Below are 18,734 nucleotides of genomic sequence, written 5' to 3'. Positions count from 1 at the left end.
CCCAGAGGGAAGGAGTTGGTGTGTATACTTGGTTTCTCGGTAGGGCCCAGGCGGCGCGATGATGATGGGGGAAAGATGAAACAAGAATTGAGCAGAGTTAATGATTGCAGAAGCTGATGACTCCTGAGCTTAATGGGTACACGGAGGGCACTGATTACAAGGCAGCACCCTTTCTGTTTTCATGTGTTTGGAAATTTCCATAATACGATGTCAAAAGAATTGCAACAATCAAATGCTTGGATTAGTGAGGGGCCAAGTGGGGGGCCTCAGGTCAGGACAGGAGAAGAGCAAAACTGTCCTGACTTGGGAGCAACAGCAAGTGTAATGCTTAGATGTCCTACTGAGCTGTCTTTAGGTCTTCCTCCATTCACAGAAGCCAGCAGACAGAAGAATCCTCCCTCAGCCGCTGAGAAAACAGCAACATGGACGGATGGAAATGTCTTCCTGCTTTTAACAAAGATCCTTTTAACTAAAGGGGCTCCACTGTTTGTCACTGCTGTTGAAATGGGAGCAAATTATGTAAAGGATGTTGTACATCCTGGGTAATGTGATAGGTTGTAGTGTATATCTCTCTGTCTCTCTGTCTCTGTCTCTGTCTCTGTCTCTCTGTCTCTGTCTCTGTCTCTGTCTCTCTCTGTCTCTGTCTCTCTCTCTCCCTCTCTCTCTCTCTCTCTCTCTCTCTCTCTCTCTCTCTCTCTCTGTGTCACACACACACACAAACCTATGATTCTAAGACTCAGAGAATGAAAAAATTTGTGATTTTTTTTGTTCCTCACACCATGCAGGGCGGAAGTTGGTTTCACTCTGACATGGCAAGAAGTGGTGGCAGCCATTGGTATCTTCTGTAGAAATGGTGTTGACACATCCGCCTGCTGGTGTTATGATGTTTTGAAGTGTGGGACAAGAGGGGTCTGATCTCTAGAGGTCACAATGAGCCCTGGCCTGTACCTCACTTATTCCATGTTAGGTGGCCAATGACATCAAATACTCATGTGGCAAACAGAACATGCCTTCCAATCTTCAGACCTCAAGGAGAGAAAACCATCTCCCCATTGCAGTCAAGTGAAACCGGATACTCCCCATTCCTGTAGTACGTGCTAAAATTCTATGTGCCCCAACTTTTATTTGACAAGGTGATATTACCCTGGAGCTGCAAGAAGGACATCTCTCCCTTAGAAAGGCTGACTCCACATATCACATCACACAGTGTGCTCTATGCAGATTGGAAGTGCTATGGACATTTCACCCATGGGCAGCATAGGAAGGAATGATTGCTGCAAAGTCCTCCTCGACTGACCCAGCCGCCCTCAGCCACAGATAGCCCAGGCATTTCTGGAGACCTGGCTCCCAATGCCCACACATCGAAACTGTGCTGCTATTTGAAGTCAAACTATCCCTCTACACATAACCTTTAGTGGAGAGCACATTTATTCTGAAAGGGTCACATTGAAATCAAGGACTGAGTCTAACATGGCCTGTAAAAGAGCATTGTGCAAGCAAAAAAGAATGTTAAGTGTTACTCCACTCTATTTTATCGCAGAGAGAGAGAGAGAGAGAGAGAGAGAGAGAGAGAGAGAGAGAGAGAGAGAGAGAAAGAGAGAGAGAGAAGGTATAGGTCTGAAGGCAGTGATCAAATGATGTTATTTTATATTTTCTACTATTTTACCTTTCTGATCACCTGGAATGACAGGTAGATTAGTTAAATTGTTGACCATCATCAAGTTTGTGCCATATTAGAATGTGACTGTCATTTGTCTCAATGTGAAGCTCTATAATGGGACATTCACAGTACTTGAATACAGAGAACAATTTTTTTTTTTTTGGGAAGTGGGATTCATGTGTTTCTGCAGCTTTTTCTTTATCTTACTGAACCTTCGCTTTCATTTAGTCAACTAGGGATTTTGAGACTGACATTTGCTTTAGCCTGTTCTAGGACGCATTCAGGATGTATGTCCTCATTTGTCAGGTAGCTCCCACATTAGTCCGGAGGCATTGAAAGACCAGGAAGGAAATGGCTGGTCTTAAATACCTCACAACCCAGCAAACCAGAGACTTTCAGCAGGAAGTCTTTGCTTTGAGTATTCTTGGGAATGTTTGATTGACATAGGCATGTCATTTGGGGAAGAGGTTGTATAAGTGTTTCCCCAGGTGCCCGTGTTTCAGTGTTGAAGAGTGGCTGGTTGTCCTTCCTGTCTCCTGAGAACCGCCCCCCCCCCCCAACAATGCTAGTCACGTATGTGGTGTGAGAATGCTGTTTAGAGACTAAATCACTGTATTTTCATATAAAGGATAGAGTTTCTTATCCGGATGCCAGAATCTTGGAAAAGCCTGAATCTTTAGTATGAGTCCCCAAAGATTCCCGTTGATCCTACTGTCCCCATAATTCTAGTCAGCACGGGCAGCAGCTGCAGTCTCTCCTTTGGGATGCCGGCCAAAAGTCCTTGCGATAATTGTGAGAGAACAGACCCAGGTTTGGAGAGTGAAGATTGCTTGGCTTCAATAGGGAGAGTATTTTTACTGATAAAAAACTTTAGATAAACTCTTAGCTCTAGGCAAGGTTCACTTCAGCTTCAAGGCGCCATTCAGATGCAGGGTGCACAGTGAAATCAGTGGAATCAGACATCTCCAGGAAATCTAAAACCATCCAGATGGCCCAGACCTGTTTTTGTAATTTTCTAAATCTTGTGCAATGTGCCTGCCTGTGGTTTTAATCTATGACAGTTATTCCTAAAAAATGACATTTGTCTTCTAGTAATATATTTTGGTCCAAATTAAGGATTAACTTTTTTCAAACATTTCCTTCCCAGTATTTTAAAGCAATGTAGCAATCATGCCTTCTACACAATAAGCAATGGACTGCAATTTGTCCTTCTCCATTTATTATTTCCTGTGGGTTTCTTGATGCCCTCTCATCAAGTTCCATGACCAATCTGCTTTGTGACTAGATCCTTTGTTTTGTATTTCCAGTCCCTTGCATAGTAAAGTACATTTTCCCTCTGTGGTGAGTAAATGACTCTGTGGGGGTCTAGTGTCTCAGCTATGGTTTCTGTGATAAAACAACATGAGTAAAGCAACTTAGGGAAGAAAGGATTTATGCAAGCTTACAACTCAAAGGCCACTTTCTATTTCTGAAGGAATTCAGGGCAGGAACTCAAGGCACAGTCTAGAGACTGAAGCAGAGGGCAGAGATAAATGCTATTTATTTTCTTGGGCCTCTTGGTCTGCTCAGTTTGCTTTCTTATATACCCAGGACCACCACCTGCCCAGGAATGACACTGTCCACTGTGAGCTGGGCTCTCTTATATCAATTATTAATAGCAAAAATGCTCCCACTGGCTTAGCACTTTCTTAACCGAGGTTCTTTCCTCCTAGAGAACTCTAACTTATGTCAAGGTGACAAACACCTAGCATTTCTATCGTTCTGACTGTGCTTATAAACCATGTGGCGCCTGCTTGAGTTTGCAGAAAAGATGTAAAGCAGTAGCTCCGGGGATGGCCTCAATCTTTGAGAGCACATACTGTTTTTCTACAGGACCTGAATGCAAATCCCTGCACCCGGGTCAGGCAGCTCACCACCACCTGTAACTCCAGCTCCAGGGAGATCTGACCTTTCTTGGCCTCTGCAGCACCTGCACTCAAATGCATACCGCCACACAGGCATGAATGCATGTGTGCACACCCACACAGAGACTTAAAATCATAAAAAAAAATCTTTTTAAAAAACAGGATGTAATGTAGTCCCCAAAGGATGAGAATCTAAGCCACAGGGTGCACAACTAGCCAGTGATTGAGTTATAATTTCCTTCTATATTTTCTAACCCAGAAATGAAAGGTGTTTTACTCAGCTGTGGCTAAGGAAATAAATAGTCTTACATAGACTAGGAAAAAACCCCCCACATTTTCCTTGAGAATTTATTCTATAGTTCTAATCACTCTCCCTTCCAGAACTCTTGCAGGACTGAAATTTAGAGTTCTCTTGTGACCATCTTTCTTCTTTGTGGGTGGGTTTATGCAAACTCCCCTCTGCTGTCAAAGGCCCAGAATATAAAATGAGGAGAGAGTTTTGGGGTCTAATCTGAGGCTGGATCCATGGATGTGTCTGAATCAGGGTTATCTATGTGGATGGATTCCAATGAATCTGTTTCTTCCCTCTGTTGCGATGTCTCTTGGCTCTACTGTTGGGTGACCATAAGGATTATCAACGACAGCCTGAGTGAATGGTACGTGTAGGTAGTAACTGGCTCATTTTCAGTTGAGGTGACACCACTGGAACTTTCAGGACCACAGGGGTGTCTGTATAGCTCTCAAATTTTCTGCTAATAAAGTAAAACACAATACAGAGAGTAGTTTTAAGGAAAGGTAGGAGGAGCTGCCTCCTGGGCTACCAGTGACCTACACAAAACCCTTTGCTACTCACCCACCCACTCAACAACCAATTGAAAGGCAATTTCCTTTATTTTTCTCTCTCGACTTCCCCCTCTCCCTCTGCCTTCCCACTTCTCTCTCTCTCTCTCTCTGCCCCTCTTCAGTGTCCTCCTAGGCACAGCAGTGACTCTCACTCCTTCTACTTGTCTTGCGTGTATGCTGCTCCACTTCCTGATGCAAGTTTCAAATCCCATGCGAAATCTTTCATGTATTCAAGGGTCCAAGTCCCAAGTCCTAAAGTATGGGGCTTCTGTCCTGTTATTCGTTCTTTCTTTAATAAATAGGGCAGTGGTTCTCAACCATCCTAACGCTGTGACCCTTTAATGTAGTTCTTCATGTTGTGGTGACCGTGCCCTCCCTCCCCCACCCCGCTCCAACCATAAAATTATTTTCATTGCTACTTTATAACTGTATTTTTGCTACTGCAATGAACCATAAGGTAAATATCTAATATTCAGGATATCTGATATATAACCCTCCAAAAGGGTCAGGACCCATAGGTTGAGAACCACTACTCTAGAGGAGACAAATTAATCTGAACCAGTGACTACAATCTGAGAGATCATAGCATGCCTTGCAGTTCCTTCTCATTGCTTTGGTAACCAGAGCATAATCTGTGTTCGCAGAAATTAAAATTTCTCATTTGAGACCAGAAAGTCTTCTGTTTCTGTTGTTGGTTACGGCAGTCAGAACCCTATGATCCACAGTGGCCTTTCTAGACACTTATACAGACACTGCAAAGCTGAGGACTGCTATGGGCTGAATCTTTTAAAAAAAATCATACATTGAAAAGTAACCATCAATTCAAGGAGCATGGCCCTTTGGAGAATAGGTCAAAATGCTCATCCATCATGCATAAATTAGTGTTCTTACAAAACTGCTGAATGAGGCCCTGCTAGGTCCTCACTGGCTTTCTTGTCATTTCCACCAATTGAGAACAGGAAGTTCTCATCTTTGGGAAAAGTTGCATCCAAGATGCCATCATGGAAAAAAAAAAGCACAGCCCTCATCCAGACACTAACCCTAATGACACCTTGATCTTGGACTTCTCCAACCTCTAGAACGGTGAGAACAAAGTCCTGTTATTTAAAAATGCACGGGCCTGGGCATTTTATTACAACACAAGCCGACTAAGATATAGGCCAAGTATCTGCAAGCTGGGAATTGCATTAGGGTTTTTGCTAGTTGCCACATTATCATAAGGTAATAACTGCTAACAGGTTGTTATGGTTTGGAGGTTAAATGTCCCCCCAAAATATGTGCATCTTAAACTCATTGGTCATTAGTGTGTAGTCACTGGGGTGTGTGTATGTGAAACCTTTAGGAGAGGGTAGGGTGTAGGAGACGGAAGTTATACTACTGGGGCCTAGGCTTAAACAGGATATTGGGGTTCTGTCCTCTGCTGGTTTTTATTTTGCTTCCCAAGTACCAAGGACCAAACAGCTTTGCTCTTGTGTGAGGGTTGTGGGAAGACTGCAAACTAACATGGCCCGTGTTGAGTGATGGGCCCACTCTGCACAGGGAGGGATGGGGCAAAGAGATTCACACCTTCCCCCAGACCACAAATAGTGGAAGAACAAAAGTGCTCAACAGACGACAGCCACCAGACGTCACTTTTCTGCCGCACAGTCATGATGCAGAGTATGACATAGAACACTGTGGGGGGGGGGTGTGGTGAGGTAGGCTGCCTCTCTGGGGACTTAAGTAGAGCTCCAGACACTGTGGGAAGCGGAGGGAAACTGTGATGGGGCTGTTTTCATATACGTACCCAGAGAGCTCAGCTTCTCCTTCAGCTGCCGATCCCCACTGTCCATCCAGTCTTCCATGGCTGTGTGTTTCCCCTCTATTATTCCTGGTTCTACCCCCCCCCCCGCCCCACTGCTAAATATTCCCTCAGTGAGTATATCCTTCATTAAGCTATTCCCCCCTCAAAGCTAAGGAGTATTTCATATACTGTTTCTGGGGGAAGATACACCCTTCCTGATGTCGTATACAGCCCTGCACATTTACTGAGAGCTTGGTGAATGAGTCAGTGTAAAAATATATTCCTGACAGGGTGAACGGAGCAAATAAAGAAACTGACTTTGACATACAACAAAGATTTATTAATACAAATGTGGATAAGGCTTGGCCCTCTGCTCTCAGGATCTGGGGCAGAGAGGCTGACAATCACCACAATGCTACAGTAGAATCGCAGTTGAATAAGTACTATTCATTGAGGTATACACAAAATATTTTGGAGGCACAACAGGAAAGATGGGATGGGGTTATCTAATTCATGCCTGCATAGGGGATCATGGGAAGGCTCCACAGAAGTGTGTTGGTTGTGAAGGATTGACATCGTCAGGTAAAAAAGGATCTCTGCAGGCTAAGCTTATTGATCTAGGTAAGGCCAGGGAAATGAGGGTTCAGGGAATGAGGAATGGGCACGGGTGGCCATGAGCAGGGATAAGGAATTAGCAGGATTCTTAAACAAAACTTATAACTCTACTATAGAAATTAAAGATCTTGTTTTCCCCATGAGACAAAAAAGCAAAAGCAGAGAGGATGGGAGTTCCTCAGACACAGGTCCCTGCCACTTTCTCAGTCAGACCATGGGGCTGAAACACCAAAAGCCAAAACGTCACAGTTATGCACTAGTTTCTCTAAGCCAAAAATTATTAAAAACCTTCTTTCAGAAGCTAAGGCGGCATATGAATAATGATTTCTAAATGGGAAAAATCCTGACGCCATCATCCTTTCCAATATAGCGACTTTTGCATTGACAGAAGACTAAAAAAATACATATGTTCACAAACCATTTTTATCTTATCATTTCTCTTTCATTTATATCTTTTATATCCATCTATATTGCAATATGCCTACGTAGAAAATAAAAATGTCAACTTTTGAATATGATCTTATTTACAGTATTTTTTCAGTTGTCAGTTTGCATGTGAATCTTCTTTTTAAACTTAGAGTTTGTTTTTATATTGAAATCTCCACAGTTGACTTTATAGACGAAGGTTCTCTCTTAATATTTTAAAAATGATTTTCTTTCTGAAAAAATGTCTTCTTGAAATCTTTAAAACCAGTTAGCTGTTTCCTTGAGTAAAGGATTAAATGATCGGATTTCTCAAATAAAGGTGATTACACCACCTTTTCTGAATTTAACTTAAAATTTTGTTTCATTCTATACACTTTGAAATTGTACTTTAAAAAAACTATTATAGGCACACTTTCTGTAAATTTTGGTTTTCCAATGCATATATTTTATGCTTTAACTTTTTAGCATCTAAATGTTTTCACTTTTAACGCTTGGCTTTTTAAAAGATTTTCCTTTACTATTTTTAAATTAAAGTGTTTCCTCCAGTAAGTAACTTATAAATTTTCATATTTTATCTTAAATTGTAAGAATTTCTAAATAATCTATTTTCACAAACTAACAATTTGAAATCATTTTAAATTAAAAACATTTAAAAATACTTCTTCTAAAATACTTAACTTAAATTTTTAACATTTAAAATTTTCTCTTAAAAGTTTCAAAAGTGTTTTTAGTGGTTTTCTTTTAAAGCTTTAATTTTTTTCTTAAAATATTTGGTTTTCTCAGACTATTTGTGCACTTATAATTAACTACAAACAATTAAAAACCCCTGGTACCCCCTACATTTAACACAACATCTTTGAAGAAATAAAGAACAATAACAATTTTAGAATATTCCCCTCCCCCCCATCTTGAGAATTCACTTAATTCGCTTTATGTGACCCTTTTCAACCTCTTCAACCTCCCTCCCCCCTCCCCTGCCAATTCTTAAGGCTAAATGGTCACTGATAGTTGACTGTCTTCATCCTGTAGACTATGGGACAGGATAAAATAGTCCCTTTATGCCAAAGTGCCACTTGTCATATAGGTGTTATGGTCATTGTCCACTCAAGGTAGATTTTTGTGTTTCTTTAAGAAAGAGGTTCTCGTTGTTGTAATGGCATTGCCATGGTCCATTTCCAGGTAGGCTTGTGTGTCACTTTAGGATCCTTACTCTTTTTTTTTTTTAACTTTTTTTCTATTTTCTATTTTTTTCTTTTTTTCTGGACAGTGTTTTTAAGTAGGATTAATTTTTTTCTATATCTTGTCTGTAATAGAACAGTATGTATCCTTCACTGTAGAGTAACTCCTCCATTGTAGCCTTGGTGACCCTGGCATCATCACAGTTGTACCACTGGTCTTTTTCTTGACGAACAAAGCTGGTATAGTGTCCACTTTCTAAAGTTCCACGGTGGTTAATCACAGCAAACAAAGAATACTTATTCTCACTGGGCACGCACTCTGCTAGCGGCTGGCCTTTCATTATGCTTTCTTTAGTAGAGGCCAGAAATGGTGTCATGTCCAGCTCCAAAGGAAACGAGACAAAAGTATTAATCTTACGCCTCTGTTTGCCTAAATGTTCAAATCGTTTCAGATGAAAGCAAGCCACAATCGGCAATGTCTTCATTGTAAGCTGTTTGGTAGATTCTTGGTAGCTTTGGCATTGATCACATTTAATTTTGGCACTGCTTCCTAGGTCCTCTGGCCTTGTAAACCACTGCAGGCAATCTGTAAGTGATGGGCCTTCTGGTTTGCGGCCATCCCTATTCACTGCACTATCAGCCCTCTTTGGGGTATAAGAGCAAGGCAAATCCAAACTGATGTCCCAGCATGGGTCTATAGTGGTAGAGACACCATGACACTTCTGACATGTCAAATCTGACTGCAAGCCGCCTGTAAAGATTTGGTCTATGATGCAGTTACAGTAGTTGGAATTGTTCCCTTGTTGCTCAATGCTATCATTTTTGCTGTGCCTATGCAGCACATCTAACATTGCAATAAGGAATTCATGAGCGTCTTGCTGCCTGTACCCGGCTAGATGTTCTGCATGAATCCATATCAGGTGCAGAAACTTATAAGGGACATGAGGTGTTTGGTTCCCTGAATACATAGCTTGGAAAAGTGAACACATTTCACAGGCCAAACACATGCCGGGGCTTGACATCATACACTTGTGCTTATCAGAAAGGAAGAACTCTTTAAGTGGTGGAATGTGAGTAAGTGCCTGGATAATACAGTTCATAAAGCAAGTGTTCCCAAGATTGATTAAACCTCTTAGGCCAACAGAGTAATACACTGTTTTTTTCCTCCTCTTTTTCTTGGGTTTCACCAAAGCATTCTCCTGCTCATTTGATTCACCAGCGGATTGATTTTCTTCAACCTCCACTGACATGCTCTGCTGATAATCATCTATTGCAGTGGCAATTAACAGTCCCAGAATTTTCTCCTTCGTTTCTTTGGCAATGTACTCTATATCTTTGTCATAAACATAATCCTTACACATAAAGCAATATATAACCCCATGACAGAGGTCTACCGCTAAATTGTGTTGTTTTGTTTCTGCATGACTATGAATATGTTTCTCAGTAAAGCATCCGAAAAATACACAGGAGAGACAGGAGTGGAGTCTGTTCTTATGAGTGTTACATACGTGACAGATGCACGATTTGGCCTTACGTTTCCTAGTCTCCGGGGTTGCACTCCAAATGAATCGCTGATATATCACCCGCAGGCTCTTCTGCCAGTTTTTGGCTACTTTAAAGCTCTCTACATGAGTGCAGCCCGTGGGACCCTTATCCGACTCAACCACCAGTAACCCGTTCTCTGCGCCCTCTGGATCCCCAGAGCAGCATTGGTCACTAGAGCTGCTTTTCTGTGATCGGGGTCTGGGTGCAGGCCTGGATCTACCCCTGGATTTGCGCCAGGCCACAGTCCGCAGCTGGGGCGGGGGTGAAGGTGGCGGCGCTGGAAGGGGAGGCGGAGGTTTGGCGGGAGGCGGGGGTGGGGCCTTGAGCCCACGCCCTCCCCTGGAGCGGGACCTGGGCTGGGACCGAGGGCGGGGCTTGCGGCGCGGGCAAACCGAGCTGGACTTGGTGTGACATGCAGTCAGGCTGTAATGGAGCACCTTCTCGTCGCTGCCGCTGCCCCTACTTGTTAAGTTCTCCAACGTGGGCTCGGGCTCCTGCCACAGCTCCGGCTTCATCTCCTGGGCTTCCTGTGCGCCCTGCATCGTCTGCTCCATTCTCACCGCCTGCTCCAAACAGGCTCCACGACCACCTCCCGAACTCCAACAGGCGACGGAGCGGGAGGACCGGGACGCTTCTCGAACGTGGGCCATCGGCTCACTCCCAAGCCTGGGAAGAAACGCGTCTGGGAATGAGCTGTGACTGTGGGTGGAGGGAGACAGGAACTCGTGTGGACGGCCAGCCCGGCGTCATGGCCGCGGTGCCATTAGCCTCAGCCCCTCCCCCTGCCGCGAGCCCCGCGCGCGGCCGCGGCTCCGCCCCTGCACCGGGGCTCGCGTGGCGTGCCGAGCCCGGGGCTACCTGCTCCAAAGGCCGCTAGAACTGCGGGTACGGGGGAGGGGATAGGGGACCGGCCTGAGCTTTAGGGCGAAAAGGATGGCAACTCTTTTAAAAAAGCATAACCCACTATCTTTTCGGCGCTCTGTGCAGCCTTGCTTTGGTGCATCTTTCTCTACATTCTTTCCTTGCATCTTTAAAACCCTTGAGTCAACATTGTATGTTAAATATGGCTGAAAGGAGGTTATCTTTGGGAAAACTGACTCAGGAGAAGAAACTGTCCCCTGGCTCCTTTCTTACCTATGCTTCAGCCTCTACTCCTAAGCGCACTTGCTGTATGCCACGCTCTAGCGCCCTCTCTTGCTCTTTCGTGCCTGTGCCCTAACACCCCGTTTCTTGCTCCCGTCCTCTCATTTGCTAGGGATTCCCCTAGAATTCAGACTCCTTCACGCATGACCACCCCCATCCACAGTGAGCGACCCCCAAAATGCCTGCTCTCTCTCCCCACCCCCATCCCGACCTCGGCAGCTTCCCAAGCCCGCGGATTTGTAAAAAGGTCTAGGTCGTTACCTGGGAGTCCAAGGCGCGCTTGATCTAGAAAGTCAGCTGCTGCTGCTGTCCAGGCGCTCCTCTGCCGATCTTCACTCTGACCTCTCAGGGCTGGTCACAAGGGGGCCGCCCCTGGCCCCTCCCCTCTCCACGTATGGGCCCCCGGCCCTGGATTCAGGCCTCCAGCAGTGATGAATGGCACCGCTGTCCCCCTAGGGGGAAAAACCCCTTCCTGATGGGGATTCCACCAGAGGTAACAACAGCCACAGATTTTACAGAAAGATCTTGGTAAGGTTTAGGCTTCACCTGGTTATGGCACGCTCTACAGAGAGAGAGGGAAAAAAGAGACAAGAAAAATAAAATAAAATAAAGAGAAAAAAAACTCCTCAAACAACAACAAAACTAACCAAGGTGAGGTTAGGGATTTACTAAACTGGTAAATTCTACAGTATTCCGTCTGAAACCTTTAAAATTTAAATCCCAAGAGTAAAGTTGAGAGGTTATTATTCCTCGGGGGGGGGGGCTGTGAAGAGGAAAAATAAGCACATGATTCCAGCTGAAATAGACCACAGCCCAGGAACTTGCTGCTTCTACAGGGAAAAACCATAAACACTTTGAGCCTTAGTTCATCAGTCGAAAGCAGAATAACCCTAACATGTTTACCCAGAGTGGCAGCGGTTACGTTCCGTCATCCTTTACATTAGTAACCTTAGTATTCAGTGTTCAGGTTGAAACCAGGAGGTCAAACGTCGCTTGGCGTCAGTACACTTTAAAAAAAACACGGTTATGGGTGAAACGTATAAAGAACCCCAGAGAGGGCTGCTCTGCCTGTTCTGTAGCCAGGACACTTTAATACAGAGACCTTGTGAGATCTCACAAATATTTTATCAGGCTGTCTCCAGGGTATTTCAAAATACAGCCGTCAACCTAGTACCACAGATGTATGCTGATAAAGCAGGGAATGGAATCAGGAAAAAGTGTCTCTAGATATTTGTTACGTTGTCTAAAAAACCGTAAAATGAATTCACAACTGAAGCATAACACTCCAGACTCTCCCTACCTGGGCTTGTCGTCCCCTGGTTACTTCAGTGACCTCCAGAGAGAAGACAAAGGAAGGCTGGAGACACGGCGGTCCTGAATGGCAACAATATTACCAACCGGTGTCTAAACCTTTGGAGACACACACTGAATTCAAGCTAATCCCAGATTCTTTCTAACTAGATAACATTTGTCCTCAGGACAGCCTTCTTATACCTCCTAAGTGAGGAGGAAGTTAATTATAGGGAGACAGGAAGGACAAACAATCACACCCGCTTCAACACTGCAACAGGGGTACTGGGAGAAATACTTTTACAACCTCTTCCCCAAATGACATGTCTGTGCCAAGAAAACATCCCCAAGAATTCTCCAAGCAAAGACTTTCTGCTGAAAGTCTCTGGTTGCTAGGCTGTGAGGGATGAAAGACCAACCATGTCCTCCTTGGACTTTCACGCCTCCTCCCGGATGTGTGAGTTACCTGACACATGAGCGTGTAGATCCTCAGTAGGTCCTAGAAGAGGCTAAACCAAATGTCAGCCTCAAAATCCTGAGTTGACTAAATCAAATCCAAGGTTCAGTAAGATGAAGAGGGAGCCACCTAGAGAGAGGCTGGCAGCCCTCTTCCCAACCTGAATTGTTGACAGTATCCAAGCGATGTGAGGGTTCTAAATCAAACCTCCACATTGTGACAAATGACACTGAGATTCTATCAATGGCTGACACCAGGAAACCTTGATGGTGGTAGGCAGTTTACAAGACCTAACTGTCAGTTTAGGTTATTAATAAAAAATACAAGCTGCTTTCAAGTCATATCACCCCTTCAAACCCTTACCATCCCCAACTTTGTCCCCCATCTAGTTTGCGTGTGTGTGTGTGTGTCTGTGTGTGTGTGTGTGTGTCTGTGTGTGTGAGACTATACACATTGAAGTGTCACTACACTTTCATTCCCTAACACATGCTCTTACAAAGGACAAATTACAGACATAGTACAATCCCAAGCGAAACATGAACTTGGAGATAACTACTTAACCTGTAGACAGCATTGTCATACCACATAAGTCAGAATAAGGGGAGGGGTGCAGAGATTCTCAGGAGGCAGGAAGGAGAATCTCTCACACCCACATCAACACAGAAACATGGACACCTGGGAAAATACTTTTATACCCTCTTCCCCAAATGACATGCCTGTGCCAGCCAAACACCCAAAGAACTCCCCAAGCAAAGACTTCCTGCTGAAAGTCTCTGGTTGCTAGGCTGTGAGGGATGAAAGACCAACCATGTCCTCCTTGGACTTTCACGCCTCCTCCCGGATGTGTGCGTTACCTGACACATGAGCGTGTAGATCCTCAGTAGGTCCTAGAAGAGGCTAAACCAAATGTCAGCCTCACAATCTCGAGTTGACTAAATCAAATCCAAGGTTCAGTAAGATGAAGAGGGAGCCACCTAGAGAGAGGCTGGCAGCCCTCTTCCCAACCTGAATTGTTGACAGTATCCAAGCGATGTGAGGGTTCTAAATCAAACCTCCACATTGTGACAAATGACACTGAGATTCTATCAATGGCGGACACCAGGAAACCTTGATGATGATATGCAATTTACAAGCCCTAACTGTCAATCCAGGTCATTAACATTATACAAACTACCACCAAGATCTATCACCACCTCAACCTCCTAGCTTCCACAACCTTAATGTTCTCAGGGTATCTCACTCTGGTGTGTGTGTGTGTGTGTGTGTGTGTGTGTGTGTGTGTGTGTGTGAGTGTGTGTGTGTGTGTATGTTTGTGTGTGTATGCGTTTTTGTGTGCTTGTGTGTGTGATAAGACAGTGAAGACTCACTGCATATTCAATTTACTAGCACATGGTACTTAACCAGGCCACTTAAGACAGATTTCTTAAATACAATGGGACACTTATACCAAGATCTCACTGCTTGTCCTCTACATAGCCTTCCAGTATCACTGAAGCGAGATAGGGTGCTGAGGCTTGATAGACAGGAAGGGCAGCCTTTCACTCACCCCTCAGCACTGTCAACCGAGTTTATTGATAAATAATACAAGCTGCCTTCAAGAAATATTAACGTGTCCATCCCCTACCTTCCACCGGTTTGCTACATGTCTCGTGTGTGTGTGTGTGTGTGTGTGTGTGTGTGTGTGTGTGTGTGTGTGACTTAAAAGTTATTGAAGGTGATTAATAAAATGCTGAAGCTACCTTCAAGTCATATCACCCTTCAAGCACCTACCACCCGCACAGTTCATCCCTCTTTATCTTCCTCCGGATTCTTCTATCCTCACACTCCTCTTCTCTTTCTGGTGTGTGTTGTGTGTGTGCATGGTTTTTTTTGTGTGTGTGTGTGTACGACTTTGTGTGTCAAAACTGTTAAATCACAGTTAATGCTTTTCTGTTTTTTTTTGTTTGTTTGTTTTGATGTGTAATGCTCTTATCCAAGCCATGGTAGACTGATTCCATGATTTCAATGTGACCCTTTCGGGATAAATGTGCTCTCCACTAAAGGTTATGTGTAGGGGGATAGTTTGACTTCAAATAGCAGCACAGTTTCGATGTGTGGGCATTGGGAGCCAGGTCTCCAGAAATGCCTGGGCTATCTGTGGCTGAGGGCGGCTGGGTCAGTCAAGGAGGACTTTGCAGCAATCATTCCTTCCTATGCTGCCCATGGGTGAAATGTCCATAGCACTTCCAATCTGCATAGAGCACACTGTGTGATGTGATATGTGGAGTCAGCCTTTCTAAGGGAGAGATGTCCTTCTTGCAGCTCCAGGGTAATATCACCTTGTCAAATAAAAGTTGGGGCACATAGAATTTTAGCACGTACTACAGGAATGGGGAGTATCTGGTTTCACTTGACTGCAATGGGGAGATAGTTTTCTCTCCTTGAGGTCTGAAGATTGGAAGGCATGTTCTGTTTGCCACATGAGTATTTGATGTCATTGGCCACCTAACATGGAATAAGTGAGGTACAGGCCAGGGCTCATTGTGACCTCTAGAGATCAGACCCCTCTTGTCCCACACTTCAAAACATCATAACACCAGCAGGCGGATGTGTCAACACCATTTCTACAGAAGATACCAATGGCTGCCACCACTTCTTGCCATGTCAGAGTGAAACCAACTTCCGCCCTGCATGGTGTGAGGAACAAAAAAAATCACAAATTTTTTCATTCTCTGAGTCTTAGAATCATAGGTTTGTGTGTGTGTGTGTGTGTCTCACAGAGAGAGAGAGAGAGGGAGAGAGAGAGAGAGAGAGAGAGAGAGAGAGAGAGAGAGAGAGACAGAGACAGAGACACAGAGACAGAGACAGGAGAGACAGAGAGAGAGAGACAGAGACATAGAGAGACAGAGACAAAGACAGAGACAGAGACAGAGAGACAGAGAGATATACACTACAACCTATCACATTACCCAGGATGTACAACATCCTTTACATAATTTGCTCCCATTTCAACAGCAGTGACAAAGAGTGGAGCCCCTTTAGTTAAAAGGATCTTTGTTAAAAGCAGGAAGACATTTCCATCCGTCCATGTTGCTGGTTTCTCAGCGGCTGAGGGTGGCTTCTTCTGTCTGCTGGCTTCTGTGAATGGAAGAAGACCTAAAGACAGCTCAGTAGGACATCTAAGCATTACACTTGCTGTTGCTCCCAAGTCAGGACAGTTTTGCTATTCTCCTGTCCTGACCTGGGGCCCCCCACTTGGCCCCTCACTAATCCAAGCATTTGATTGTTGCAATTCTTTTGACATCGTAGTATGGAAATTTCCAAACACATGAAAGCAGAAAGGGTGCTGCCTTGTAATCAGTGCCCTCCGTGTACCCATTAAGCTCAGGAGTCATCAGCTTCTGCAATCATTAACTCTGCTCAATTCTTGTTTCATCTTTCCCCCATCATCATCGCGCCGCCTGGGCCCTACCGAGAAACCAAGTATACACACCAACTCCTTCCCTCTGGGAAGAAAGAGATAAGGGCATTCTTGAGCACAGCCTCTGAACCATTGCACAGACAAAGGAAGGAGCAGGAGTGAGTCCAAAGCACCTGCACTGCACTCCTCTTTCTAGTTCCCAGAGTCTCATGAGAGGGTGTCAGGGGGCGTTGAGACGGGCTATGCTTGTCCCCGTGTCTTTGAAGTCTCTTCCATCCAGAGGCAAAGGCATCCCTCCATTGAGGCAAAGACCACCTTTTACCTCTTGGGAGGGCTGGATGGAATTGCAAAGGGTCTTGGTTGAGAACGCCATGTGGAGCAAGAGAGGACCCAAGGATCCCCTGTTTCTTGAGCCCCAGGGTGGAGCCTGGATGCTTTGGGAGGATCACTCCCCCTCCTGTCTGCTCTCAAGTGTGCCTTGACTATGTTGCCTCAGTGAGCCATGTCCTAGTAGGCAAGCAGATAAAACCACAGGGCCTTAGTAGGACGATGCCCCCGTTTCTGCCACGTGGAATGGCTCTGTGTTCGCCAGCATGCACATAGGAATGAGGGGCCAGCTCCAGGAGAACACGATTCCCTGGACAGCACACAGCAGCTCTCACAAGTCTCAGAGCGTGCTGTCCTCCTGACCCTTCAGTGCGCCAGGACAGTGACAAATCCCTAGGAGATCACTTGGAAACTGTGCTTGTCCCTGACCTAAGGGTAAACATTCCAAATGGGAGGTGGGGAGGAGGGGATGGGCGAGGACTTTTACCTCAATTCCAGGAACAAAGAGACAACTTAAGTCTCACCTAAAAATTCCACAGATCTGTTGCATCTTGTCCCGTGCTCTGCTGGTCACAGCTTCCAGGGAGCCATGGTAGCACTTGCCTGGTGTGCTCTCAGGAGCCCATTTCACCTCAGGAGCTTCCTGCCTCTGCCTCTGTATAGGCACAGAGGGCACAGCCCCCTTTGCCCAACGCCTGCCCTTTCTCAGCGAAGTAGGAAGAGCCTAGGGGACACGGAGGCAAGGGTGGTGGTGGTGACGGTCTCCACAAGTGTGGCTGCCAACACTGGGCAATGTCAGCAAGCAAAAGCTGGATAATGGGGATACTATTTTGAAAGGGGAAATAGTTTGCCATTCCTCGGCTAAGCATCTGTGATCTAGGACCAACGCTGGACCACATGTGCGTGCGTTCCCTTTAGGAGATGTGGCTTGCAGGGGCCAAGGGAGGAGGCTTTTGTGCAGGAGAATTCAGTCTCCAAGAGTGAAAGAGGAAAGCACAGTTCTTTCTCCCTGCAGCAAGCTTTAGCTGGATTCCCAGTAGGATGGGAGTGCTGAGTGAGGGGAGGAAGAATGGATGGTGGATGAGGGAATAGGAGACAGAAGAGGAGTGAGTATTTGAGGAAGGAAGAGGCTAGGATTCAGGGCCAGACACAGGGACACCCAGGGAAAGATTTGCTTGGGTTTGTGGGAGCTGACACTGTTTTTCATGAAAACGTTCTAAGTGGATGTGTGGAAAAGTCGTTTGCAATGGCGCTTTAGCCCACCAGCATTGAGCCCTCAGTGAAGGCAGGAAAATGAAAGATTTCCCAAAGTCTAGGTGACGCGGTGAAACGTGGACCCACGTGGCAGTGCTAAGCCTCATTCACTTCCCCTTATCCTCTGGTAGGACAGCCCAGCTGGGCTTGGGCTGCAGCTCAGTTGCTAGAGAGCGTGACCGGCCTGCCCTAAAACGTGGGCTGTGGTACGTGCATCTAATCTCAGCTCTTGGGAGGTAGAGACAAGAAGCCCAAACTTTGGGCTAGATAGTGACTTCAGGGCCGATTTCGGATTCCGGGAACACTCCCATCCGGTCCTGCACAAAGCAACAACTCCCACAAAAGAAAAGGACACTCTCTTGTTTTTTCATAATCTCATGACAGGGTTCACGGGTCATCTGGAGTGCCAGTAAGCACAGTTCAGGCACCCTGCTGACTTGAAGGCAAATACGTGCAGATCAGTCTACAGGTGGGTTGTAAAGACAAACAGGAGTGTCAGCACCAATCAGTGTGGAACAGGGGACGAAAGTCCTAGAAACTGTACACATTATTACCTTGTATCACACTCAGAAAGCTGGTGTTTGTGTGCGGATCACGATGGTGCAGTGTCATAAGCATAGCATCTGTAATCTAATACGTACCCCGAATCGCTGAGTTCCGTCTCCATAGTTTCGTGGTGCGTGCTCATTTGCCCTGGGTGTTACAATAAACACCCACAGTGGACTTAGTGGAGGAAAACAGTACAAATGCGTTCCGTGACTATTCTAGGGGTGGGTGGTCAAACAGTAAAGTGCTGCAGGATAGTGATTCCTCCAGTGCCCGTGGAGAAACAGCTTTTGTTGCTCCCAGCAGCCATCACTGCTGTTCTGGCCTGGATGGTGCTGCTCCCTGGATTCAGTCTGTGCTTTC

At 45.4% G+C, this 18,734-nt stretch overlaps 1 protein-coding gene across 3 annotated transcripts; it reads right to left on the bottom strand.

The window, feature by feature from the left end:
* Positions 1 to 6,429: 6,429 nt before the first annotated feature.
* Positions 6,430 to 12,993, bottom strand: USP51 (ubiquitin specific peptidase 51). 3 transcript variants are annotated; one of them, XM_084790226.1, is made up of 3 exons: positions 12,854 to 12,993; positions 11,359 to 11,659; positions 6,430 to 10,653 (listed from the first exon to the last, which is right to left on the bottom strand). In XM_084790226.1, exon 3 carries the CDS (start codon positions 10,602 to 10,604, stop codon positions 8,514 to 8,516), a length of 2,091 nt encoding a protein of 696 aa, XP_084646352.1. In that variant the 5' UTR covers positions 10,605 to 10,653; positions 11,359 to 11,659; positions 12,854 to 12,993; the 3' UTR covers positions 6,430 to 8,513. The 3 variants fall into 3 exon arrangements, with proteins under 3 accessions (XP_084646352.1, XP_084646350.1, XP_084646351.1); XM_084790224.1 differs by having other exon boundaries at positions 6,430 to 10,620; XM_084790225.1 differs by lacking the exon at positions 12,854 to 12,993 and adding an exon at positions 12,001 to 12,086 and having other exon boundaries at positions 6,430 to 10,620.
* Positions 12,994 to 18,734: the final 5,741 nt, after the last annotated feature.

This window comes from Acomys minous (assembly GCF_964271855.1).
Source record: "Acomys minous genome assembly, chromosome: 7".
Classification (NCBI taxonomy): domain Eukaryota; kingdom Metazoa; phylum Chordata; class Mammalia; order Rodentia; family Muridae; genus Acomys; species Acomys minous.
Note: the sequence above shows the minus strand (reverse complement) of the source record. Positions and strands in the feature narration are given on the sequence as shown.